At 39.6% G+C, this 27,934-nt stretch overlaps 1 protein-coding gene across 1 annotated transcript; it reads right to left on the bottom strand.

Annotated features, from left to right (window-relative positions):
• On the bottom strand, positions 65–27,744 carry CTSS (cathepsin S). The gene is made up of 8 exons (XM_021089893.1): positions 25,039–27,744; positions 23,925–24,051; positions 20,572–20,694; positions 19,615–19,764; positions 17,191–17,418; positions 15,286–15,451; positions 13,884–13,986; positions 65–515 (listed from the first exon to the last, which is right to left on the bottom strand). The coding sequence occupies exons 2-8, from the start codon at positions 24,048–24,050 to the stop codon at positions 416–418; spliced, it is 996 nt and encodes a 331-aa protein (XP_020945552.1). The 5' UTR covers position 24,051; positions 25,039–27,744; the 3' UTR covers positions 65–415.

Raw genomic sequence — 27,934 nt, 5'->3', positions numbered from 1 at the left:
TATTATAATTTACAATCACATGATAGATTATAAGAGCTACCTAAAAATAAGAAAGGAATGGTATGTGGTAACAAAATTGAAAAGACAAATATTTATTAACCATTTATATGCCATTAAGGTTCAACAGGAAATCAGGGGACTAAAATGAACAAATAAAATAAGACAATGACAAACATGACATATTGTTTCAGGTTGACCATTTTCATACAGTTATATCTATAGTACATTATTAATTTACTTAGCAAACTTTCCCTCAAGATCTGCAAAGTAAAAAAAGTAGATGCGTCAAACTATATTTTCTGTTAGTATGGTAGATATACATTGATCATGACACACTTGTTTCTTCTAGTTACAGCAGGTAAAATAATGAGAAAGTGTTTTTCTTTCTTGAAATGTTATAAAATGAAGATATCCTCTAGATTTCTGGGTAAGAGGGATAATTAGCAATCCCACAGTGATTTTCACTATTTCTTGCCATCCGTATGTATCCTCCGTCACCAAAGTTGAGTCCCCAGCTTTGGAAAAGGAAATAACACAAAATTACAAGTGAAGAGAATCAAATCACATTATCAACTTTTTGTCTCAGATCACTTTTGGAAAGCTTTAATGCTTTATTGATGAACTGATTTAATATATAAGGAAAACTATATAGAGTCCATCCCAAACCTTTAATCTTCCTATTTCTACAGGGAAAGAGTTTTATTATCCTTTCAAGGCCCCATCTTCAAGTGCTTTTGTGTAATAGGATCATAGGTGATGATTTCCTATCAAACTTTAATTTCTTCAGAGGTTGTCAATTAAGAAATATTTTTGGGAGTTCCCATCGTGGCTCAGTGGTTAACGAATCCGACTAGGAACCATGAGGTTGTGGGTTTGATCCCTGTCCTTGCTCAGTGGGTTAACGATCCAGCATTGCCGTGAGCTGTGGTGTAGGCTGCAGATGCGGCTCGGATCCTGTGTTGCTGTGGCTCTGGTGTAGGCCGGCAGCTACAGCTCCGATTAGACCCCTAGCCTGGGAACCTCCATATGCCGCAGGAGCGGCCCAAAAATGGCGAAAAGGCAAAAAAAGAAAAAAAGAAATATTTTTGAGGGACCACTATGGAAAAGCCATAGGGCAGGGGATTCATATCCTTCCTTCCTTCCTTCCTTCTCTCCCCCCCCTTTCTTTCTTTCTTTCTTTCTTTCTTTCTTTCTTTCTTTCTGTCTGTCTGTCTGTCTGTCTGTCTGTCTTTCTTTCTTTCTTTCTTTCTTTCCTTCCTTCCTTCCTTCCTGTCTTTTTAGGACCGCACCCGAGGCATGTGAAGGTTCCCAGGCTAGGGGTAGAATCAGAGCTGTAGCCACTGGTCTATACAACAGCCATAGCAATGCAGGATCTGAGCCATGTCTGCAGCCTATACCACAGCTCACAGCAACACAGGATCCTTAACCCACTGAGCGAGGCCAGGGATCGAACCTGCATCCTCATGGTTACAAGTCAGATTTGCTTCTGCTGAGCCACTATGGGAAATCCCAGGGCAGGGGATTATAAAATAATCAATAAAATGCAGTTCTCAAACAATTTTTTTTTTTGGTCTTTTTAGGGTTGTACTTGAGGAATATGGAAGTTCCCAGGCTAGGGGTCAAATTGGAGCTACAGCTGCTGGCCTATGCCACAGCCACAGCAACGCGGGATCCGAGCCGCATCTGCAACCTACACCACAGCTCACAGCAGCGCTGGATCCTTAACCCACTGAGTGAGGCCAGGGATCAAACCCATTTCCTCATGTATACTAGTCAGGTTCATTACCCCTGAGCCACAACGGAACTCCTCAAATGCCTTTTGACCTGGAAGTAGAGATGAGATAAGACTTGCTCATAGGAGTTCCTGTTATGGCTCAGTGGTAACAAACCCAAACATATCCGTGAAGATGCAGATTCAATCCCTGGCCTCACTCAGTGGGTTAAGGATTGGGCGTTGCTGTGAGCTATGATGTAGGTTGCAGACATGGTTCCAATCCTGCGTTGCTGTGGCTGTGTTGTAGGCCAGCAGCTCTGGTTCGACCCCCAGCCTGGGAACTTCCATTTGTCTCAGGTGCAGACCTAAAAAAAAAAGACTTGCTCATAGTTAATGCTGTAAAAAGTGGGATTTGCTACCTCAGAAGGAGATGAGCTCCCTAGTATTCAAAAGAGTCAATCAGGGGTTTACATAACTTGCCAGAGATGTTACAGGGGAATTCGTGGGTCAAATAAGGATTAGAGAAGATCAATAGTTCTCTCACTTTTTTATTTCATGGACTTTGTGAATTTTAAAAAATTTTGCATAGATTGATATAAAGTTACCAACTTTTAAGTTAGCAAGTACAGATATTAAAAAAAAATCTTTATTATCACCATCATATTATAAATGAAAGGATATTTTAACACCGAAAGGAAAACTTAAAAGGGCATAATTCTAATTTAAGGGTAGTTCTTTGAGTCAAATAAATTTAGATTAATGAAATATTCACCAAAATATTCTTTTTTTCCTCCCTTTTTCACATACCAGTGGAAAAAATGACAAAATCCGTGTAAGAGAAATGACTTTGAAGTTCTTTGTGACACTGAGATTTTATAATTGTAGTTATACAAATAATTATAATTTGAGGCAGCATTCATATTCTGTATGAATTGTGCTGTAACTAAGATGTGAATAAAAGCATGAAATAGAGAAATGCCTATTGTGTTTGAATGTGGAGAACAGCACGAAATTTAGTTGAAAGCAAAATTAAACATCTTTAAGAGATTAGTGGAAAAAGAAGATAGAAAACAGTTTGGGGCCATATTGTGCAGAGCTTAGAAAAGCTGACTGAAGAACTTGTTTAATTCCACAGGCAAAGGGAAGCTGTTGCAAGGTTTTGCTCAGAATTCAAAGGAAAGTTGTGTTTTTGCATGCAGTGAAGAAACTAAGTGCTGGCTTATTGGAAGAAGACAAGTGACATAATTTAAAAATAGTTATGCTTCGGAGTTCCCTTGTGGCACAGGGGTTAAAAAAAATCTGGCATTGCCACTGCAACGTCCTGGGTTGCTGCTATGGTGTGGGTTCGATACCTGGCCCAGACCTATGCCGCAGCCGCAGCCACAGCCACACGCACAGCAATGCCAGATCTGAGCCACGTCTGTGAACTACACCACAGCTCAATGCAACGCTGGATCTTTAACCCACCAAGCGAGGCCAGGGATCGAACCCGTGTCCTCATGGATACTAGTCAGATTTGTTTCCACTGAGCCATGACAGGAACTCCCCATTCAATATCTGGGCAAGATCAATTATCACAAACTTTGTAGAAGATCCCAGACCTCTTTTTGGCTGAGTACTGCTAACCCTTCATAAAACAAAACAAAGCAAAACAAACAAACAAACAAAAAACTAAAAAAAAAAAAAACCCTGATTAAAAAATTCTTGTCTTCAGAACCATACAAGGTCAGCTCCAAATATTCCTACCAATCCTTACCAAGTTACTTATTTTTATTAACTCTACAGACTTTTAACTCAAACTGTTAAACTTTGGACAAGTTTCTTTTTTCTAGGGCCACTTCTGAGGGATATGGAGGTTCCCAGGCTAGGGGTCCAATCAGAGTTGTAGCCACCGGCCTACGCCAGAGCCACAGCAACGTGGGATCTGAGCCACGTCTGCAACCTACACCACAGCTCACAGCAACGCCAGATCCTTAACCCACTGAGCAAGGTCAGGGATTGAACCCGCAACCTCATGGTTCCTAGTCAGATTCGTTAACCACTGAGCCACAACGGGAACTCCCATCTTTGGACAAGTTTCTAACTCTCTCAGTATCAGGAGTTTCCTATTCGGTATTATGGGGATAAGATGCCTATTTCATAGATTACCTTAAAAATTAAATGAGAAAATGTATTTAAAGTACTTGCTCAGTGTCTGTAGTAAGTGCTCAACAAGTAAAGGTAGCTGCTTTTGTTATTATCCAAGTATGAGTCCATCTGATTGGATTCAAGTTGTGCCTATACCCTTTAAAAAATATGTGTTGTTTTTCTAGGGTGACTGTTTCCATTTGCCTGGGATTGTTCTAGTTTTAAAAATACAGTCCTGGGGAGTTCCCGTCGTGGCGCAGTGGTTAACGAATCCGACTAGGAACCATGAGGTTGCGGGTTCGGTCCCTGCCCTTGCTCAGTGGGTTAACGATCCGGCGTTGCCGTGAGCTGCGGTGTAGGTTGCAGACTCGGCTCGGATCCCGCGTTGCTGTGGCTCTGGCGTAGGCCGGTGGCTACAGCTCTGATTCAACCCCTAGCCTGGGAACCTCCATATGCCGCGGGAGCGGCCCAAGAAATAGCAACAACAACAACAAAAAGACAAAAAAATAAATAAATAAAAAAAAATAAAAAAAATAAAAAAATAAAAATACAGTCCTGGGAGTTCCCCTCATGGGCTCAGCAGTTAAAGAATCTGACTAGAATCCATGAGGATGCGGGTTCATCCCTGGCTTTACTCAGTGGGTTAAGGATCTGGTGATGTGTGGTGTAGGATCTGGCGTTGCTGTGGCTGTGGCATAGGCCGGCAGCTGTAGTTCTGAGTCGACCCCTAATCTGGGAACTTCCATACACCTCGGGTGCAGCCCTAAAAAAGCAAAAAAAAAAAAAAAAAAAAAAAGTATATATATATATATATATAAAAATATATAAAATATAAATATCTTATATATAAAATATATAAAAATATATAAAATATATAAAAAATATAAAATATATATATATATTTATAAATATATAAAATATATAAATATATATATAGTCTTGTGGCCTGGAAAACCCCTTAGTCTTTGACAAAGCATAATGGTTGGTCCTCTTACCTTCTCCTTGCATATTATAGACAACTAACTTACTACGTATCCCTTCTAAAATATATGCCAATTTCCTTTTAATAAAGTGCAGCCATGAACTCCTTAGGCTGTGCCAGATACTATTCTAGGCATTAGGATTATGGAAGTAGACAGGGTAGACAAAGTCTTTCTAAAGCCTATACATTCTGTAGGGGAAACATATAATAAACAAAGAAATACATAATATGATAAGTAATATAAAGAAAAATAAAGCAGGGTAGGAGATACAAAGTGTTGGGAATCAGGGCTACATTTTAGATGATGTAGTCAGGGGATGCTTCTCTGAAGAAATATTTGAACAAGATCCCTAAGTGAAATAAGGACATAAGTGTTGCAAAAATCTGGGAAAAGAGCTGGGAAAAATCTGGGTGTTCCTGAGAAACAGCAACAAGCCTCATGTACCTATCACTACCTATAGTGAGAGAGAGGAAAGTAGTGGCCGAGGTGGTTGCAGAGGCAGGCTGAGACCAGAAAACGTCATGCTTTTATATGTTATAGGTTCTATTTTGAGTGTGGAGGAAAGTCATTAGAGGGTTTGGAGGGGAGAGTAACATAATCTACTTTCCGATTTAAAAAGATCATTCCTTACAAAAATACGATACCTTTTAAAATTGCACCTCACAAAATCAAATACTTCGGAATATACCTGACCAAGGACGTAAAGGACCTATATGCCGAGAACTATAAAACTTTAATCAAAGAAATCTTTCTTTAATGTAAAGAAATGGAAAGATATTCCATGTTCCTGGATTGGAAAAATCAATATTGTAAAAATGGCCATACTACCCAAAGCAATCTACAGATTCAATGCAATCCCTATCAAATTACCCATGACATTTTTCACAGAACTAGAACAAACCATCCAAACATTTATATGGAACCACAAAAGACCCAGAATCGCCAAAGCAATCCTGAGAAACAAAAACCAAGCAGGAGGCTTAACTCTCCCAGACTTCAAGAAATACTACAAAGCCACAGTCATCAAAACAGTGTGGTACTGGCATCAAAACAGACAGACAGACCAAAGGAACAGAATAGAGAATCTGGAAATAAACCCTGACACCTATGGTCAATTAATCTTTGACAAGGGAGGCAAGAACATAAAATGGGAAAAAGAAAGTCTATTCAGCAAGCATTGCTGGGAAACCTGGACAGCTGCATGCAAAGCAATGAGACTAGAACACACCCTCACACCATGCACAAAATTAAACTCAAAATGGCTGAAAGACTTAAATATACAACAGGACTCCATCAAACTCCTAGAAGAAAACATAGGCAAAACACTCTCTGACATCAACATCATGAATATTTTCTCAGGTCAGTCTCCCAAAGCAATAGAAATAAGAGCAAAAATAAACCCATGGGACCTAATCAAACTGAAAAGCTTTTGCACAGCAAAGGAAACCAAAAAGAAAACAAAAAGACAACTTTCAGAATGGGAGAAAATAGTTTCAAATGATGCAACTGACAAGGGCTTAATCTCTAGAATATATAAACAACTTATACAACCCAACAGCAAAAAAACCAATCAATCAATGGAAAAATGGGCAAAAGACCTGAATAGACATTTCTCCAAAGAAGATAAAGAGATGGCCAGCAAACACATGAAAAAATGCTCAACATCGCTGATTATAAGAGAAATGCAAATCAAAACTACCATGAGATACCACCTCACACCAGTCAGAATGGCCATCATTAATAAATCCACAAATAACAAGTGCTGGAGGGGCTGTGGAGAAAAGGGAACCCTCCTGCCCTGTTGGTGGGAATGTAAACTGGTACAGCCACTATGGAGAACAGTCTGGAGACACCTTAGAAATCTATACATAGAACTTCCATATGACCCCGCAATCCCACTCTTGGGCATCTATCCGGACAAAACTCTACTTAAAAGAGACACGTGCACCCGCATGTTCATTGCAGCACTATTCACAATAGCCAGGACATGGAAACAACCCAAATGTCCATCGACAGATGATTGGATTCGGAAGATGTGGTATATATACACAATGGAATACTACTCAGCCATAAAAAAGGATGACATAATGCCATTTGCAGCAACATGGATGGAACTAGAGAATCTCATACTGAGTGAAATAAGCCAGAAAGACAAAGACAAATACCATATGATATCACTTATAACTGGAATCTAATATCCAGCACAAATGAACATCTCCTCAGAAAAGAAAATCATGGACTTGGAGAAAAGACTTGTGGCTGCCTGATGGGAGGGGGAGGGAGTGGGAGGGATCGGGAGCTTGGGCTTATCAGACACAACTTAGAATAGATTTGCAAGGAGATCCTGCTGAATAGCATTGAGAACTTTGTCTAGATACTCATGTTGCAACAGAACAAAGGGTGGGGAAAAAATGTAATTGTAATGTATACATGTAAGGATAACTTGATCCCCTTGCTGTACAGTGGGAAAATAAAATAAAAATAAAAAAATAAAATAAATAAAAAAAATCATTCTTGCTACTGTAGAAAGGATTGACAGACTCACAGACAGAAAACAGATTTATGGTTGCCAAGGGGGAGGGAGTGGGATGGGAGTTTGGGATTAGTAGATGCAAACTATTCTATTTAGAATGGATAAGCAATGAGGTCCTACTGTACAGCACAGGGAACTATATCCAGTGTCTTGAGACAGACCATAATGGAATATAAGAAAGGGAAGGTATATATATGCATGACTGGGTCACTTTGCTGTACAGCAGAAATTGGCACAACACTGTAAATCAACTACACTCTAATAAAATTTTTTTTAAAAAAAGAAAAAAGGGATTTCCTGTCGTGGCTCAGTGGTTAACGAATCCAACTAGGAAGCATGAGGTTGCAGGTTCAATCCCTGGCCTTGCTCAGTGGCTTAAGGATCCGGAGTTGCCGTGAGCTGTGGTGTAGGTCACAGACATGGCTCGGATCCCGAGTTGCTGTGGCTCTGGTGTAGGCCGGTGGCTACAGCTCCAATTAGACCCCTAGCCTGGGAACCTCCATATGCTGCAGGTGCGGCCCTAGAAAAGACAAAAAAAGACAAAAAGAAAAAAAAGTTTGATGATCTAAGAGGATTTTGTTGAGTCAACCTCTGTGGCATCTAGAGTTCATGTCCATGTCCAGTCTGTTCTTGTTAGGATTTAGGGCCAAGCAAACTGTGGTCTTTCATAATTTATTCCTTTCCTATCTCACATCTCTCTCTAAAAAGTTTCTCATACCACAGCCTTTGCAAAAGAACATGCCATTCCCTTAACTCACTTTCTCCTCAATTTTTGGCTTTGATACATTTGCCTTCCTCTTCTCTGTTTGCCCTTTTTTGTCTGGCTATTACTTCTTGTCCTTCAAGATTCAGTCAAATAACCTGGCTAAAATGCCTTCCCAGACTCTCCAGGCCTCCGCCACACACCTCCATCTCAGCATTTATTACATTCTATTGTGCTGCACCAACCTGTTTCCTTGATTCTATGTATCTGACTATGAGTTCCTTGAAGGAAGATAGAAAGACTGTAATTTTCATTGCTTGGCACATAGTATGGCACTCAATTTACATTTCTTGAATCAATATGTGAACAAAGATGCAAAAATGAAGGGATTGTTCTACCTTTACAGAGTTTGCATTTCCGTGAATGGAGCATGATTTATAGAAATAGCTATAATACAAGGCAGGATGTGTTAAATATTATAATAGAACTTATAAAGCATTCCTAAAGCTAAGAGTTAGAGGAAAAAATCTGAGTAAATGAATGTGGTATAGAGGAGAGAGCATTTGAAGTAGGTGTTAAAGAATTAACTGGATTTTTAATGTTTTTTTTTTCATTTCGAAAGTAATAATTGGTTTGTTAAAAATGATTTTGAAAATACATACAGGTAGACAAAGATGTTCATTATTAACACTTGGTATAACTCCTTCTAGTCCTTTAGTATAACATACGTAAGAAACTGGGTATACTATTTTTAACTTAATATTTGTTTATAAATTTTGTATTTATATATGTTTTTCCATTTAAACGTATATTCCAAGTATTTCATTAGGCTACTAATAATGGTCTGAATAAATATAATTTCTAATATGTGGACTTAATTATGTCATAGTTTGTTTAATACCAATCTCTATTGTTAGGAATTTTTGGTTGCTCACTGTTTTTCACTATTAAAGAAGGAGTTCTCTGGTGGCCTAGAGATTAAGGATTTGGCATTGTCACTGCTGTGCCCTGGCCTAGGAATGTCTGTATGCTGTGCATAAAGAAGAATGCTACAATTTACATAAATTGGTATGAAGTTTCCCCAAAATTTTGGATTATTTTCTTTATATAGATTCCAAGAAATGAAAATAATTGAATGAAGAATATGAACATTTAAAAAGTTCTTGGGCGTTCCTGTCGTGGCTAGGTGGTTAATGAATCCGACTAGGAACCACGAGGTTGCGGGTTCGATCCCTGGCCTTGCTCAGTGGGTGAAGGATCTCAAGTTGCCGTGAGCTGTGCTGTGGCTCACAGACACAGCTCAGATCCCGCATTGCTGTGGCTGTGGTGTAGGCTGGCGTCTACAGCTCTGATTAGAGCCTTAGCCTGGGAATCTCCATATGCCGTGGGAGCAGCCCTAGAAAAAAGGCAAAAAGACACACACACACACACATAAAAATAAAATAAAATAAAATAATTAAAAGTTCTTGACTCATATTATCAAAATGCCTTCAAGAAGGATGGAAAAATTTACTCTTCCACCAGAATGTATGAGGGTGCCCATTTCATCACAGACAAGAGGCATTTCTGTAGACAGCAGTGGGCTTTAAGGGCATTTCAGAAAGATGAAACACCATTTGTAAAGAAATAGAAATAGCTGAGTGTCTCAAAACTTAGGAAATGATGAGTAAGTAGTTCACTGTGGCCAGAGTGTGAACGTGGGTACATGAGAATATAGAGGAAGAAAAGTCTAGAATGCTATCTTGGAAACTACCTAATGGGGACCCTCACATTCCTAGCCGGTAGTTTGAACTTTATTTTGATGAAAATGGTAGACTACTAGAATTTTGATCATGGGTTTACATGATCTATATTTTTATTTCTATTTATTTTTTATTTATTTTTATTTTTTTGTCTTTTTAGGGCCGCACCCATAGCATATGGAGCTTCCCAGGCTAGGGGTCTAATCGGAGCTGTAGCTGCTGGCCTACACCACAGCCACAGCAACACCAGATCCGAGCCATGTCTGCAACCTACACCACAGCTCCTGGCAACGCTGGATCCTTAACCCACTGAGCAAGGCCAGGGATCAAACCTGCATCCTCATGGATGCTAGTCAGATTTGTTTCCACTGAGCCATGACAGGAACTCTGTACATGATCTATAGTTTTAGAAGATACTTCCATAGCTGGGTGAGAATGGAATCTGAGTTAGGTAAGGTCATTAGGAATGGAAAAGAGAAAATACATATAAAATATGATTCAGCAGCCTAAAGGAAAGGGCTGAGAAGGAAGAGCTCAAGACGATACCTTGGCTTTGATAATCTGGAGATGGTTATGTATTACTAAGGGAATAATTTCCCCTTGAGCTTATTTTAAAATCATTTTCAGGGATGGAGGATGTAAAGGGAGGTGGGATGACGAGAGAGAGGGAATGACTTGTGAATAGGACTTGAATAGAAACAGGAGAGATAAAGAGAGAGAATGAATGTGTGAATGTAGGTGGGTAGGAAATTTAGATTTTTCAAGTAGAACTAAAGTTGGAAGTTGGACATGGAAGTCTGTTGTTTAGCAGAAAGGTAATATTCAGAAACAGTGAACTGGGTATCATTCACGCAATGGCAATCGATGCAACTCAAGGAACAGATGAGTTTGCCTGGATACTGGAACTAGAGTGTAAGGGACAGGAGGAAGAAAATAATCTACATAATGAAGCTAAAGTTGATACAGCAAAACAAACCAGGAAAGTGATATGTCATAGATATTACAGAAATAAATGTAGTAGAGAGTTAATAAAGCAGAGAAATCTCTCACATTTCCGTATCATTGCATATCCTTTTTGGGTCATTAAACAACTTATTGGAGTTCCCGTCGTGGTGTAGTAGTTAACGAATCCGACTAGGAACCATGAGGTTGAGGGTTCAATCCCTGACCTTGCTCAGTGGGTTAAGGATCTGGCATTGCTGTGAGCTGTGGTGTGGGTTGCAGACACGGCTCGGATCCCGAGTTGCTGTGGCTCTGGTGTAGGCCGATGGCTACAGCTCCGATTAGACTCCTAGCCTGGAACCTCCATATGCCAAGAGAATGGCTCAAGAAAAGGCAAAAAGACAAATTAATTAATTAATTAATTAAACAAACAACTTATTTCCTTCCTCCAACACATGAGCAATTTCATTCATCTGAAATGGTGCAAGTAGTGCCCTCTTGGTGGGGCTTCAGGCAGTTAGGCATCTCCTCCTCTATGGCTCCAGAACTATTTAGACTTATTACACCATGATGTGTGGTATTTTATTGTGGGTTTTTTTTTTTTTTTTTTTTGGTCTTTTTAGGGCCACACCCACGGCATATGAAAGTTCCCACACTAGGGGTCGAATTGGAGTCACACCTGCTTGACCTACACCACAGCTCACAGCAACGCCAGATCCTTGATCCACTGAGCAAGGCCAGGGATTGAACCCGTGTCCTCATGGATACTAGTCGGATTCATTTCTGCTGAGCCACAGTAGGAACTCCCATGTCGTATTTTATTGTTTAAAAATATATCTCATTCCTCATTGGACTGTGAGCCCCTTCAAGATAGGATGCTGTCTTGTTAATTTTTGTATCTCCATGTCCGTCACATTGTGAATGCTTCATAAATGCTTGTTGAATGAATAAGTGCTGAGAAGAGGTTTTGAATTAAAACCCTAAACATATAATCTTCAAGAAAAGCAGTTTCACCAGAGAAGGTAATTTAGAATATCTACTGTAGGGAGTAAACAAGATATATGAGAAAGTGTTGCTACATTTTAAAAAAGTTATCACTTGTTTCGACCCAAGCTGATCAGTGCTGTGAATGGGTTACAAGTGAACCAAGATATTAATCCCCTCAACTACTTTCCCAATGAGCCATACAAATTTTACCATCTTCTTTGTGAGCCACGATGTGAAAAAGGAAAGCACCTTTTTGTGTGTTTATTTATGATTTGTAGACTATGCACTTCCAGTAAATATTTGAGGGGTGTTTGGGTTGAATTGTGTCCCCTCCATTTTCAAATGTTGGAAACCTAAACTCTAGCCCTCAAAATGTGACCTTATTTGGAAATAGAGGGGTTGCAGATATAATTAGCTAAGATGAGATCATTAGAGTGGGCCCTAATCCAATGTGACTGATGACTTATAAAAGGGAAAACTGGACAGAAACAGACATGCACATTGGGAGAATATCATGTGGAAATAAAGGCAGAGATCAGGAGATGCTTGTAAGCCAAAGAAAGACAAAAATTGCTAGGAAACCTTCAGCAGCTAGAGGAAAGGCGTCGAAAATTGTCTTCCTCACAGCCCTCGGAACCACCTTGCTCTCTGACTTCTAGCCTCTAGAACTGTAGGACATAAATTTCTGTTGTTTAAGCCATTTGGTTTGTGGTACTTTGTTATAGGAGCCCTAGAAAACTAATACAAGGAGAATCTTCAAATATATTTTTCATATTTCTTCTCTTTTTTGCCTCCAGGAGCTACATTCCTTTTGTTTATGGGTTGTGAGGGTGTCAGCTAATTCATGTATTGAGGGGCTGCTAGGTGCCACATACTGTGCTAAGAATATGAAGATAAGACATAATCTCTGCCACAGAGGCACATACAGAATACTGGATTGATAGATAGGTAAACATACAATTTAAACATAATGGGTAAAATACTCCAGGATGCATAAGACATTTTCAGAGCACAGAAAAAAAGAAAACGACATTTTGCCCAGCCCAAGGATTTAGGGAAAACTTTCTGGTTTTGGTACCTGAATACCTGAGCTGGTTTTGAAGGAAAAGGAGGAATAAACCAAGTGAGGAGAAAAGATGCTCTAGGCAGAAGGAACAGCATAACCAAGGTATAAAGATATTAAAGATCAAATGATATGTATGGGAACTATAACTGTGCATGGTTCAATATAAATAGATTGAAAAATGTGAGACAACAAGTGCCAGGAATTGAGTCTGGCAAGGCAGGTAGGGTCCCAACATACACAATTTGTCATTTCTACCAGGGAGCATTCATCGTACTCTGAATGGTACGAAATAGAAGAGGTATAAGCTCAGACTTATATTTTACACAACACAGATTTGAGAGTAAAGGAGACCGATTAGAAGGCTACAGTAATAGTCCAGTCTGAAGATGTCTCAACTAGAGCAACAATAGAAGAAACGGAGAGAGGGCAGAATCAGGGACAGATAGGATGTAAAATTAGTTTGACTTGTTGCTTGATTTGATCTGGAGGGTCTAAGACAAATCCATAATATCTAGTTGGGTGACTTGCGTGGTGTTGCCTTTTAGTGAGATAGGAAGTTCTGGGAAGGAATAATATGGTGGGAAGAGTAGTGAGTTCCTGGACATATTGAATTTGAAGAAACAAAGATACATTGAAGTGATGTGTCCAGATAAGTAAGTTTGAAGTTCGGGGCAGAGGTCAGGGCGGGAGCTAGAGATTTGAAAGCCATCAGCATATAGGTATAGCTGAAATCCTAAGAATGGAATGCTTGTATCCAAGAAAGATGTAGAATAAGAAGAGTAAGGGACAGAGGATGGCGTCCTGGAGGAAAGACCAACAATTGGGCGGCTAAGCAGAGCCATGGGTATTCATAAAGAAGACTGATTAAGGCATGATAGGAGAAGTATTGCAGGATAAATCATGAAAACAAAGTGCTGACCGCAGAATAGAAAGTAAAGAAATGGAGGCGCTGAGTGATTGAGAATGGTCATTTTGTGAGAGGCTGTAAGTGTTCATTACCGTCAGCATCATGATGATGATGATCATAATCACAAAAAAGCATTTGTCGAGCCTCCCTCAAATTCCTGATAATTAAGTATACATTACCTGTTTTTCACAAGCCAGTAGTCTTTCCCATTAAGGTTACCGTAGCCGACCACTAGTACACCATGATTCACATTCTGAGTACAGGAGGGGTCATAGTAGACACCTAAGAATACAATATGGGTGGAGAAAAAGCCTAAGTGGTATGTGGCAATGAAGGACATTTGAAGATGCTATTTTATTAGACTGTTTTGGATATATGTAAGGAAAATATACGCTCAGGTTTAAACTATTTAGAGTGTACAATTCTGTGCCATCAATGCTGTATATGTCAGGGTGTTTTGTTTTATTTTGTTATGCCAAGTTGGGCATTAATCTAATCACAGCTCCTTCAGAAATCTTCTTTGATGATTTGGCTGTGCCTGTGGCATGCAGAAATTCCCAGGCCAGGGATCGAACCCTTGCCACAGCTGTAACCAGAGCCACAGCAGTGACAACACCAGATCCTTAACTCACTGAGCCATGAGGGAACTCCATGACACCTTTTTCTAATATGTTAACTTATATTGCTGTATTTCTTTGTACACATCCCTAAATTGTTTGTTCTATACATTTTCTTTCTTTTTTTTTTTTTCCCCTATCTTTTTAGGGCCGCACCTGCAGCATATGGAGATTCCCAGGCTAGGGGCTGAATCGGAGCTGTATCCACTGGCCTACGCCACAGCCACAGCAACGCCAGATCCAAGCCACATCTGCGACCTACACCCCAGCTCATGGCAACACCAGATCCTTAACCCACTGAGCGAGGCCAGGGATTGAACCCCCGTCCTCATGGCTGCTAGTCAGGTTCGCTAACCACTGAGCCTTGACGGGAACTCCTGTTCTATACATTTTTAGATTAAATGATCTTTAAGGTGATGTTAAAAAAAATGATAAGCTTCTACTTTGTCTAATACAATGCTCTCCTCTTGGTGAGCACCCTCCTTGCATAGTTTCTTTAATTAAAGTTGCCATAGCAGAGTTCCCGTCATGGCTCAGTTCCCTAACCCTAACCTGCTCCGCTGCACCTACAGTCCACAGCGGCTACAGCACTTAGGAGCACAGGCCTTGGGTCAGACAGCATGGTTCTAACCCTCCCGATCACTTGCAGATGGTGTGACTTTAGGCGAGTGAACCTGTCCAAGACTTAGTTTTTTCATCTGTAAAAGAGGGTTATTATAAGAATTAAATGACATAATGCATGGGAAGAATTTAGCATAGGACCTGACATGTAGGTTAGTAAATTCTGATAAGCATTACTTTAGTAATTAATGGGGTATAAAAGTACATATGAAACGATGTACGATAGACGGTTCCGTTTAACCTAATTTAAGCATTCAGAGGTGGAGTGATGGGGAAGGAGAATATTCTTTCTTACAGGGCAAGGGCAGTATAAAGCATGAGGATAGTATGTTTGGGTTTTTACCACTCCTGTAGAAGAAGAAAGAAGAATGCTTCGCATCTATAGCAACGGACACAGGTCCCTTATTGGCCACAGCTTCTTTTAAGGCATATTCATCGGCGAAAGGAAGTTCAGTATACCTTGAACACGTGGCAGCTCGATTTTTTGAGTCATACTTGCATTTTCCATCCTGTGAAAAAAATGGTAAATCAGATAAAGAAGTGTGCTTCAGGAGTTCCCGTCAGTGGCGCAGTAGTTAACGAATCCGACTAGGAACCATGAGGTTGCGGGTTCGATCCCTAGCCTTGCTCAGTGGGTTAAGGATCCGGCGTTGTCGTGAGCTGTGGTGTAGGTTGCAGACGCGGCTCGGATCCCACATTGCTGTGGCTCTGGCGTAGGCTGACGGCTACAGCTCTGATTCGACTGCCTATATAAATCACCAGTATCCTAAGTCTGGATTTCAAATATGTTTTCTTTCCTCATTTAGTCTTTTCAAATATCTGTCTCCTTTCTTTCTTCTCTTTTTTTTTTTTTTTTTTGTTTGCTTTTTAGGGCCACACCCACAGCATATGGAGGTTCCCAGGCTACGGGTTGAATTGGAGCTACAGCTACCAGCCTACACCACAGCAATACCAGATTCGAGCTGCAGCTACGACCTACACCATAGCTCATGGCAATGCCAAATCCTTAATCCACTGAGTGAGGCCAGGGATCGAACCCAAGTCCTCATGGATGCTATCAGGGCTTGTTTCTGCTGTACAATGGGAATCCCGCCTTCTTTCTTTTAAAAAAAGAAAAAAAAATCTTTCAAAACTTAATATTCTGTTTCACCAACAACAGAGGAAATACTATTGTTTAAAAGTATGAACATCTTCATGTGCACAAAAGTTGCCAAGAAAATGTTTTGAAGACTTTGAAGTAGATTTTTAGGGGAGTAACTATTCAAAGTCATAAACTCTAGACTACAGCTTTAAAATACTTTTGGTGATATAATGACTTCAAGATGAGCTGCAGTTTAAACAATGGTTTAAAAAGACCCTATTTCAAATGAGAAAGGGGAGGTTACAAATTCACATTTGTTGTGTATACAACTATGTTTTTAAAATGCTTAATAGGAAAAAGAACTTGAAAGAAATAAACCAAAATAACAGTGGTTAAGGTGGGAGGTTTTGAGAACGTTTTCTAAATTTCCTGTAATACAGACATATTATGTCATTTAACAAAATGTGATGAACCTGCGAGGGGAGGAGAACATTATTTAGCTTTTTAGTAGGTAGAAGAATTGTATGGTTGGTGATCTGAGAATAAGGTTGAGCATAGGAGGCTGTGAGACAAAAAACTTTAGATACCAGGCAGATACACAGAAAGAATTTTAAGGAAGATTTGCTGAAACTCCATAAACTCTGCTTGCTTGTTTAAAATCATTGTGCCATTGATAAATGAAGAAGGTTGCTGCATAAGAAAGAGAACTCAAGAATTTAAGAATTCCTGATTGAGGAGTTCCTGTGGTGGCTCAGCGGAAATGAATCTGACTAGCATCCATGAGGTCAAAGTTTTGATCCCTGGCCTTGCTCAGTGGGTTAAGGATCCAGGATCTGGTGTTGCCATGAGCTATGGTATAGATGACAGACGTGGCTTGGATCTGGTATTGCTATGGCTGCGGTGTAGGCTGGTGTCTACAGATCCAATTCAGCCCTTAGCCTGGGAACCTCCATATGCCATGGGTACAGCCCTAAAAAGACAAAAAAAAAAAAAAAAAAAAAAAAAGAATCTCTGATTGAGGTTTCTCTCTCTCCTCTCCATGCCCCCAACCCTACACACCCCACGTCCCCACACAGCACTGCTTTTCGAGCAGTTGGCTTGGTAATAAGTTTAGTACAGGACAGCATAAGGTCAAGGGGCAGCACAAAAAGTTTGCTTGTGACCCACCACGGCTTTGTAGGGATAGGAGGCTTCTGAATCGATGCCGTTGTTATCAATGATATATTGGAAAGCCTCTGTCATGAAGCCGCCATTGCAGCCTTTATTCCTGTATTTTTCAGTTGAGCAATCCACCAGGTTCTGTGCACTCAGAGACACCAGCCTTCCTGTTTTCATCTTCACTTGTGCTTCCAGAGCTCCCACAGCGCTGAAAGCCCAACAAGAACCACAAGAACCCTAAAACAGAGACAAAGTCACAAGGGCAGTCATAGCATCACTAAGGTTGACTTCCACAGCACCAGTTGGGCAACCCCCAACATATCAGCACTGTCAGCAGTTCCTAGAAGAGCTCCCCCCTCTACAGTTTCCTCTTTTCTTAGACCATGGGAATGAAGACTAAACACTTAATTGTTCTCTGGACAAGGTCCAACCTTAAAAAATATTTACGAATGGCTGAGCTCAGAGCATAATTGTCACATTCGCATAGATTAAGAAAGAGTACTTATTGAGCGTGTATCAAATCCCAGCTATGTTCACCCCATAGGAAGGGAGAGGGATGCCAACAGTAAAGGGATTTTGAGAGGAAATGGGATGATTCCCTTGACCTAAAATACCCTTCCTCCTATCAAACAATGCCTGAAACATAAGGTTAGTATTTTTCAGATATTTTTAGCTTTAGAATTTTTTCCATCATAAGCTATTTTACAGGGAAGCATAAACAAACCAAAAAACATGAAGCTACTTTAGTGTAAAAAGGGTGCAGAGCCACATCAGAATTGCTTTCTCTCTCCTCCCCTCATCCCACTTTGCCCCCTACTGGAAGGAAGCAAATTCAGTTTGCTTTTGGCTAAAGCTGACTCACCCATTACAATGCGAGCACCCAGAGAAAGGAGCTCATTAAATTCTTTATAGTTAGCACCTACGTATGTAGTTTATTGAGTCTTCTCAAACTTAGTTTAGAGAAGCTGCAATAAAAAACCCAAAACTAGTTGAAAGAAAAAGAACTAGGTGGAAAAGAATAAGAGATTAGCAATATTATTTACTTCCAAATTTTTACTTTCCTCTTTGATCACAAGACAGAGCAGCTGATCAGAACACTAATTCTTCTCTCATATCCTGACCTCCAAGATGATACGTGTGTTTTATCCTTAGTTATCCCTAACTAATTTAGGATTTTTGTAGCTTTTTTTTTTTTTTCACAAACAAATTAAAGGAAATACAAAAAGATAGGAACAAATTTATAAAGCCCACATTTCTGAAGTTCCTGTTGGGGCTCAGTGGGTTAAGGACCGCCTTTGTCTCTGTGAGGATGTGGGTTTTATTCCCGGCCTGGCTCAGCTCAGTGGGTTAAGGTTACAGAGTTGCCACAAGCTTTGGTGTAGTTCCCAGATGCAGCTGGATCCCATGTTGCTGTGGTTGAGGCATAGCCTGCAGCTGTAGCTCCAATTGGACCCTTGGCTTGGGAACGTCCATATGCCACAGGTGCAGCCCCCAAAAGAAAAATAAAGCCCACATTTCTTTCTAACAATGCACGCTTAGTCATGAATTAACTTGACTGGTATAACTTATAGACCACATTCAGCTTTAGTTGTTTCCTCTCTTTCTGCACTTAGAAATTCATAAGTGAGAGGTAAAACTTCCTGATTGAAATTTTCTCATACACATGTAATTGACTTGGTGCAGTTGATGCATAGCACGAACACTAAAAGTCTATCTTTTTTTTTTTTTTGTCTTTTGGTCTGTTGTTGTTGTTGTTGCTGTTGTTGCTATTTCTTGGGCCGCTCCCGCGGCATATGGAGGTTCCCAGGCTAGGGGTTGAATCGGAGCTGTAGCCACCGGCCTACGCCAGAGCCACAGCAACGCGGGATCCGAGCCGCGTCTGCGACCTACACCACAGCTCACGGCAACGCCGGATCGATAACCCACTGAGCAAGGGCAGGGACCGAACCCGCAACCTCATGGTTCCTAGTCGGATTGGTTAACCACTGCGCCACGACGGGAACTCCTAAAAGTCTATCTTAAAGACCTGTTTGCTTAGTTCATAGTTTTAGAGTCTAATGTGGCTCTAACCACTGTTGTTCTAAGCACTGTGGGGAATACAAAAAAAGTATGATGTATTGTCTTGGCCCTCAAGGAGCTCACAAGGTAGTTGGGAAAACAAGAATAGCAAACATATTTAGAAAGTAACCCAAGGAACTATGATATTCACTACCAAATTACATAGCTAGACTACGTATATAAGGAAGAGAGATCTTGAAGTTCCCTCGTGGCTCAGGGGTTAAGGATCCGGCATTGTCACTGCCGTGCCTCTGGTTACAGCTGTGGGACGGGTTCGATCCCTGGCCTGGGGACTTCTGTTGTGGGCGGAAGCCAAAAAATAATAATAATGGAGAGGAGAGATCTCTACCTGGGGCACACACACAAAATACTCACCTGGTATTTCACTTCAGTAACACACCCCTTCTCTCTCCAGTCCATAGAATCAGGCAATTTCTGATTAGGGTTTGACTTGTAAGTGACATTTCTCGGCCATTGGCTGGGAACTCTCACGCAACTCATCAATGATATCACTTCTTCACTGGTCTACAAAGATATACACATATCTCCTTTCAGTTTTTTCTTTCTTTAAATATCCCCCAAACTCTAACTGTGAATATATTTGTCAACTGAAAAAAACTTGTGGTAACTGTGACTAACACAGGTAATTATCTGGTAGGTGAATTATCCGAATCTCTTTAGTCTCTCACTTTACATTAGCCTCCCAGTTAGGCATTGGGAAGGAGAAAAAGGGAATGGTAAAAACGAGAGGTTAGAGGGAGGCAGAGTTTTGTTCAAAGCAAGGCAGAATTTTATAAAAGGGCTGGCTAAAAAGTGAACTGATCTGGTTTTCCTTGTGAGAAAGAATTATAAGGAGATGGCTGAATTTAATCTATTTAGAGCATTCCCTTCCAAGGATACTTAATTTTGGCCACAGTGATCACCTTTTGTAGGGGAGAACAGAATCTAATAACTAATGGGAGATTATTTGTGATATTAAATACCCACATCCCCCCATTAAGAAGGCAGAGATGGACCATATTAAGTTGTCAGTTTAGACTGACATAAGTATGGTAACTTACTATAAAAGACTGAGTCATTTTTAGGTAATGCTTTCTAGAATTAAAAAAAATCAAAGTAATAGTGGTCTGTGAGTTTAAAACATTCCTCTTCAGAAGGAATTTGTTAAGGAAAGTTGCCACAGCAGAACTAAATAAGGAATCTATACAAATTCTCATGTCCTTAAATTCTGTTTTTAAATTTTGTGCACATATAGATAATACTCCTTTATTGTTTACCTTCAGATTGCCTGTTTACCCACAGATAAAGTAGAATTATTTATAACTTCCCTACCATGTCTCCCAGGTGGTTCATGCCTAGATCATATGAATGCATTCCCATCGAATGCTCCAGATTGTGAAGCATTACAGTTTTTAGGTTCTTTTCCCAGATGAGACGCCGTGCTACTTCCTCATTCTAAAATAAAAGGAAAAAGACCATTGTGAATCCTGCACAAATAATTGTTCAATAATGAAAATAAACATATTATGAGGCATTCTACTAAATGTGGATCTGTCTGGGGGCATGCAAATAAATGAATATATCCCATTTAACTGGTAAAATCACATATTAATCTTAATTCTTTGCTTTTTTTTTTTTTTTTTTTTGCTTTTTAGGGCCACACTTGCAGCAAATGAAAGTTCCCAGGCTAGTGGTCGAATTGGAGCTGCAGCTGCCAGCCACAGCCATAGCAACACGGGATCCGAGTCATGTCTGCCACCTACACCACAGCTCACAGCAACTACTGAGCAAGGCCAGGGATTAAACCTGCATCCTCATGGGTACTAGTCAGGTTCATTACTGCTGAGCCACAATGGGAATGCCTTAATTCTTGTCCTTAATTGCACTGATGATGATTAATGTTATTTTAGATATACATAATGAACTTCAATATGCTAAATTTTTTTTAGAAATTGCAGTTTGTTGAAGTATATCTTTTGTAAATGTAAACTCAATCATCATAGGCTTTTTTAAATGCTTTTTTTTTACCATCACTTGAAAAATTGTTGAGTTGATTATAGATTTTTAGCTTTTTCTTCAGTTATTTGAAGATGTTTCTACATTGTCTTTTGGTATCTATTATTGCAGATGAGAGGTCTGTTGTCAGTCTAATTGTTGCACTGTTTTTAACTTTGATAACTTTTGTGATTTTCTTTTTCTTTGATGTTTTGTAGCTTCATTACATGTTCATGGGTGTGGGTGTCTTTATTTTCCTTTCCTGGGTATTGTTTTTTTAAATACCATTTTTTTAATGGCTGCACCTGCTGCATATGGAAGTTCCCAGGCTAGGGGTCAAATCAGAGCTGCAGCTGTCAGCCTACACCACAGCCACAGCAACACGGGATCTGAGCCACATCTGTGACATACACAGCAGCTCATGGCAACACCAGATCTTTAACCCACTGAGCTAGGCCAGGAATTGAGCCCTCATCCTCACAGGTAATAGTCAGATTCATTACCACTGAGCCATGACAGGAACTCCCTCCTCCTAGGTACTTTTGATCACAGTACTCAGGACGTTTTTTCTGGGAAAATATCATATCTGGAAAATTCTCAACCAATAGCTCATCAAATATTGCTTCTCCACCATTCTATCACATGTATTTTGAGGTCTGAAACTCTCTTTCATCTCTTTTACCTGCGTTTTCATAATTTTTCCTTTTTATTTTGGTGTGCTGCTTTCTGCTGAATGCCTCAGTACTATCTTCTAGATTGCTGGTGCTATCCAGCTCTTCCCAGTCTAGAATTTATCCCTTTTATTGAGTTCTTGTTTCAATGACTATATTTTTCATTTCTGAGATTTCTAGTTGAATTGCTAATATATTTCATAATTTCTTGTTCATTTGTGTATATGTTATTCTATTATACATAGTTGGGTTGTTTTTTTTTTTTGTATCCTCACCAGGATTTGGAATTTTTAGATTTTTAACTTACTCCCCCCACCCCCTCACTTTTTTTTGGCTGCGTCTACAACATGCAGAAGTTCTGGGGCCAGGGATTGAACCTGAGCCATGGAAATGACAATGCCAAATCCTTAACCATTAGGCCACCAAGGAATTCCCTATACATAGTTTTTAAAAATAATTTTCGGTCCTATTATCTTAATTTTATCCAGAGTGCATTCATATTCAAGTGATTGATTTTGTCGTCCCCACCCCAGAGCTTCATTACAAAGAATAAAATGTACAAAGTGTCTCCTAGAGTCACTGATGCTCACTCCCACCCCCAAGGCCATCATTTCCAACAAGTTGTAGCCCAATGAGCACTCAGCAACAATTCTTTTCTGACTCATTTCATTGAGTGTTAGAACCAAGACCTAGGCCCTGGTTCTGGGTAGTAAGTCTGGATGCAGTCCTTCTGTCCTGGAGCAAGATTTTACCCATAATAGACATGTATAGATATACCTCCAAACCAGTAAAGGGGGAAAGTGGAATAAAGAAAAAATAAATCCAATGATGTATAGGAAAGGAAAAAAGGAAGAGAACTTTGAGATACATTTTAATGGTAGGATACTAATCAAAAGTCATTTTCATTCCACCTGACAGACTGGAATAATTAAAAAACAAGATAGCAGAGTTCCCATCATAGCTCAGCGGAAACTAATCTGACAAGCATCCTTGAGGACACAAGTTCGATCCCTGGCCTTGCTCAGTGGGTTAAGGATCTGGCGTTGCCATGAGCTGTGGTGTAGGTTGCAGATGCAGCTCAGACCCCGCTTTGCTGTGGCTGTGGTGTAGGCCGGCAGCTGTAGCTCTGATTCGACCCCTAGCCTGGGAACCTCCATGTGCATCGGGTTCAGCCGTAAAAAGACAAAAAAAAAAAAAAAAAAAAAAAGCAAGATAGTATTAATTTAACCAATAGTAGTGTTAACTGCACATCTAACTCTAGTTAACACTGAAATTAGAGGCCTGGTGCTAAAGGGGAGTGGGCAAGGGTGAAATTCATTGCTACTAAGAACTAAGAGCTTTTTCATATAAAAATAAGGCATCAAGTAAGTTAATACATAATCCTTGCTTACAAACTCAAAAATGCTATACAGTTGTAGGACTTAGTTGAAGCACCAGGTTAAGGTCTTAAAATCAATCAAGGGGTATGTTTTAAAATAAAAACATAAGTACAAAGTGAGAAGTGAAAGTCAAGTAATAACATCTGCCCATGTGTGTCTGTGTCAGGGACTGAAATGGGCCTTTTTGTTCCTCAAATGTGCACTCTTTCCCTCTTGGCGTGGGACCTTCACTCCCATTATCTACTTTGCTCGTTCCCTGGCATCTATCAGTTCTCTGCCCAACTGTCACCTTATATGGGAGGCCTTTCCAGACCATTCTGTCACATACATAGAATAATCCCAACCCCTCACAGCCCTCACCTGGGGCCCCGCCCAAGCCCCCACAACTTGCTTTATTTTTCTCAGCTGCCCTTATCACCATCTGACATAGTTTACATCCGGCTTCTTTCTTTCTTTCCTGTCTCCCTTTTTAGGATATAAGCGCCATAAAAACAAGAACTTTGTTTCCTGATGTGTCTCTAACACCTCACGAATAGTATCTGGCAAGATGTGAGCATGTATCATTTACTGAAAGTACTGCTTGTAAGAATATATCAGGTACTTGAGGAAAAGCAGATTGTTCAAATGGCAACCCATCTACCTTTTCCTTGTATTGTTTTCCATAGGTTTTCTTCCAGAGATCCCAGTGACGATCCAAGGTGGGGTCTCTGTGCAGCTGTGCCATCGCTGAGGAGCACAGGAGGAGCACCCAAACCAGGCATTTCATTCTGTTAAAGGAAAGTTAACATAGGAAGAGAAGCTATTAGCCGCATATGTTGTGACCATGTTTTTTCATCACAAAAGTAGCAATGCAGAGTCTGTCAAAGGGATAGGATATTACAAATCAGAGTATTACAAATCCAGGAAACCTCTGGATTATGTAAATCACAGGAAGTAACTGCAGACTTATGTCTGAAATACCACTTCCAATACTTAGTGGCACTCTCAAAGTGATTTTCAAAAATGTCCCAATGTCTGACCAACCAAATTTACATCCAAGGTAGGTGGCATGTGGTGATGAGGGAAGCAGAGACTTTGGGATTTGACAACAAATCCTCTTTTTCAAGAGAAATCCTCTTCCCTCCTTTCAAAAAAAAAAAAAAAATCCTTAAGAAGGCAAACTTTGAAAAATCAGTTTATCATCATAATTTTTGAATACACAAGCTCTTAACTGGTCTGTTTAAATATTCGCAATTGGGAGGCAGTTAAAAGACAACTCCCGTTATGGAGGAGGATCATTGGATTGTTTTAACTTTTTACCTTTTTACATTATTGGACCATTTTTACCTTTTTTTTCCCCAATAATCAAAATATTTATTTCAAAAGAAGAAATTAAGTACTTTTGAAAACATCACTTCTATTTGTAATATAAAGAGAACTTAACAGAAATTCAGTGACTAACTCCCTCAAACTGTATTTTACTTTCTTTTCCATTTCTTTTAAATACAAAACAGCTGGCTTTTGAACCATGTAAATCTTCATATTCCAAAGAAAGTTACCTTTCAGCCCCAGGTTTTAGATGTTTAAGCAGACATTAACTTTTCAAAAATAGATTCTTTTTAGCCAAAAAAAAAAAAAGAAGTAAATTGAACAATAATTTTTTTGTAATTTACTTCCTGAAACAAACGATATAAAAACTAGCAGGCAGAGCAAGCTAAAAACACAAATGAAGGGTTTAAGGACCAAATAGGAGAAAAAGAACAGACAGTACATACATGATAGAACCAGCAGGTGCTCCTATACAAAGAATGCGTGACAGTGGGCTCTCTCCAAAGATTCCAAAGGCAGCAAAGAGACTTCAGTTAAAGAGACTTTAAAAAGAAATTGGAACTTGTCACATGAGGTATCCACAATGAGGAAGTGAACTTTCATTTCAGTTTCATTTAAAACGTAACTAGATGAGCAACCTCTGGCTCTCTCCCTACGGTTTTGGAGAAAAGTGGGTACAGTTAATCATCAAAAAGAGCCCCCAATAGAGGAGATCAATAGAAAAAAACTCAACAAAATAACATCAGTACAAGGGTACCCTTTAATCCCTCATCGTTTTGTTTATTCACTTTACCTAAAAACACCAAGTTTCAGGTAGAAAAATTTAGTTATGGAAAGGTTAGGATTAAGTTCCTGAAATCCCAGCTTCCTCTGATTTCCTAGGAAAAGTCAACCTACTCTTTTTAACAGAACTCATCCAAGACCTGCTATTGCCTAACTCTCACCCAGCTGAGAATTCCCACACATTCATGAGTCAGTATCTGAGGTCCTTCCTCTGTTCTCTTACCTATTGCCCCTTCAATTCCACACATTTTTAATGAAAATGGCTTTAAATATGCCTTGATGTCTAACAGGATAAGTCACCTCTGCCACTGCTATGTTTGTTCTTCTATTCAAAGTTGTCTCAACATTTTGTGCTGTGAACTTTTCTTTATAGGGTTTTAAATCAATTTATCGAGTTTCCTGAAAAATTCTGTCAGTTTTTATTTAAATTGATATATTTATATTGATATTGAATTACTATATATATTATAAATAAAGTTATTATATCCCCTCCCACAAAAATATACAAATTTGTGGAGAGTCTATATCATTATGATGTTTAATACTGTATTCATTTCACGTTTGCGGCCATGTCGCTTTTAAAAAAAAGACTTTTATTACGGAAAAATTTAAACATGTATAAAAATAGAGATAAAATTAAAATGAGCCCTCATGAAACCATTATCCTGCTTCAACAATTACAATATATGGTCAATCTTTTTTTGTCTTTTTAGGGCCGTACCCATGGCATATGGAGGTTCCCAGGCCAGGGGTCCAATCGGAGCTATTGCTGCTGGCCTACGCCACAGCCACAGCAACGCCAGATCCGAGCGGTGTCTGCGACCTACACCACAGCTCATGGCAATGCCAGACCCTTAACCCACTGAGCAAATCCAGGAATCAAACCTGCAACCTCATGGTTCCAAGTCAGATTAGTTTCCGCTGCTCCACGACAGGAACTCTCTGGTCAATCTTGCTTTATTTACACTCCCACTACCCAGATTATTTTGAGGTAAACACTAGACATTGGATTATTTCATATAGAGATATTCTAGTGTGTATCTCTAAGAGATAAAGACTCTGAAATAAACATAACCACAATACCATTATTACCTCTAAAATAAATTAACAATAATTGTTTAATGTCATCAAAGATGTATTTACATTTCTCTAGCCTATTCATTTTTAAAAAGCAGTTTGTTCGAATTGAGATCTAAATAAGGTCCATACATTACAAAAGCACTGAGTTATTTGCGTATCATTATGAATTCATGGATTTAAACATATTTTATGTGCTTCAATTCAATGCAGTTTTATCCTTAGTGATACTCATATTGTCCCATCTGTGGTTGGTAGAAACATTCAAATTGGCTTTTGAGTCCTGAACCCCTATGTTTGCTATGACATTAGTGCTCTTTCATAGCTTTTCTTTCTGATACCACAAGCCACTGCTGGCTTATGTTCAACAGTTCCTGCCCCAGACCTGGACTCTTGTAAAAGAGGCCCCAGAGAGCTCCCGTGGCCCTTTCATCATATGAAGACACAGCAAAAAGGCAACTAATCTATGAACCAGGAAGAGGGCCTCACCAGACACTGAATTTCCCAGAGTCTTGATCTTGGACTTCCTAGCTTTCAAAACTATGAGAAGTAAATTTCTGTTATTTAAAAGCCACCCAGTTTATGGTATTTTGTTATAGCAGTCCAAAAAAACTAAGTCAACTATCCTCACACATGAATCTTACACTCGAAGCAGCTAGTTTTCTTCATGTTTCCAGGACATTTATGCTTATTAGTCTCTGCATTTTTAACTCTATTATTATGAGTCCTAGCTAAGATTTGTAAGGTGCACCAATTACATGCTAGTGAATGTGCTATACCCTTCACATATTATTATTTAACCTTTACAACACTGTAAAGTAAATGCAATAATTATCCAACTTTTACAGAGGGGAAATTAAAGTTCTGAGAGGTTATATAACTTGTTCAAGAGGACAGAACTGGTGGCTAACCTGGGATTGAACACAGTTTTAAAGTAGTGCTTTCCCCCTAGTTTACTCTAGGGAGTGTACCTAAGCCCAGATGGACATTAATCTCTAACCCCCTATGACTCAGTTTACAGGAAGATAAGGACAAAGAAACCATGAGACTTATAGGACATTTCCACCCGTAAGACCCCTATTGGAGAAGGACTGATACAGGTCATGGGGCAAGGCCAATGGGAGAAAACACATCTTTCTGGACCCCACATTGGTACCCGCCGTCTTTAAGGGATAAAAACCCCTATAAAGCAATAGAGAGGGGCTCTTCCCCCTGCTCCCAGCTGTCCTGGGAGCTATTTGCTTTCCTGTAATAAAGACTTTGCTTGCTTGCAAAAAAAAAAAAAAAAAAAAAAAAAGGTAGTACTTACCCAGCAGAATCATTTTGCCGCCCACTGTCTTTAACTTCCTTCCCTTATCTCTGCCTCTTGAAATCTTATGCCTCCTTCATGGTCCATCTCAAAAGATACCTCTTTCAAAAAAACTTTTTTTTTTTATCCCCAACTTAATCTCTTTTCGAACCCCTGTAGTACTTGAGGCTCTT

Source organism: Sus scrofa, chromosome 4 (genome assembly GCF_000003025.6).
Source record: "Sus scrofa isolate TJ Tabasco breed Duroc chromosome 4, Sscrofa11.1, whole genome shotgun sequence".
NCBI classification, from domain to species: domain Eukaryota; kingdom Metazoa; phylum Chordata; class Mammalia; order Artiodactyla; family Suidae; genus Sus; species Sus scrofa.
This window is presented reverse-complemented; position numbering and strand designations above follow the sequence as displayed.

Coding starts and splice junctions, on each gene's coding strand:
- CTSS (XM_021089893.1), bottom strand. CDS start 24,050: ATGAAATGCCTGGTTTGGGTGCTCCTCCTGTGCTCCTCAGCGATGGCA. Junction 20,695..23,924: donor GAAAACAATACAAGGAAAAG/GTAGATGGGTTG, acceptor CTTTTATTTTAG/AATGAGGAAGTAGCACGGCG. Junction 15,452..17,190: donor CCTATCCCTACAAAGCCGTG/GTGGGTCACAAG, acceptor TTTTTTTCACAG/GATGGAAAATGCAAGTATGA.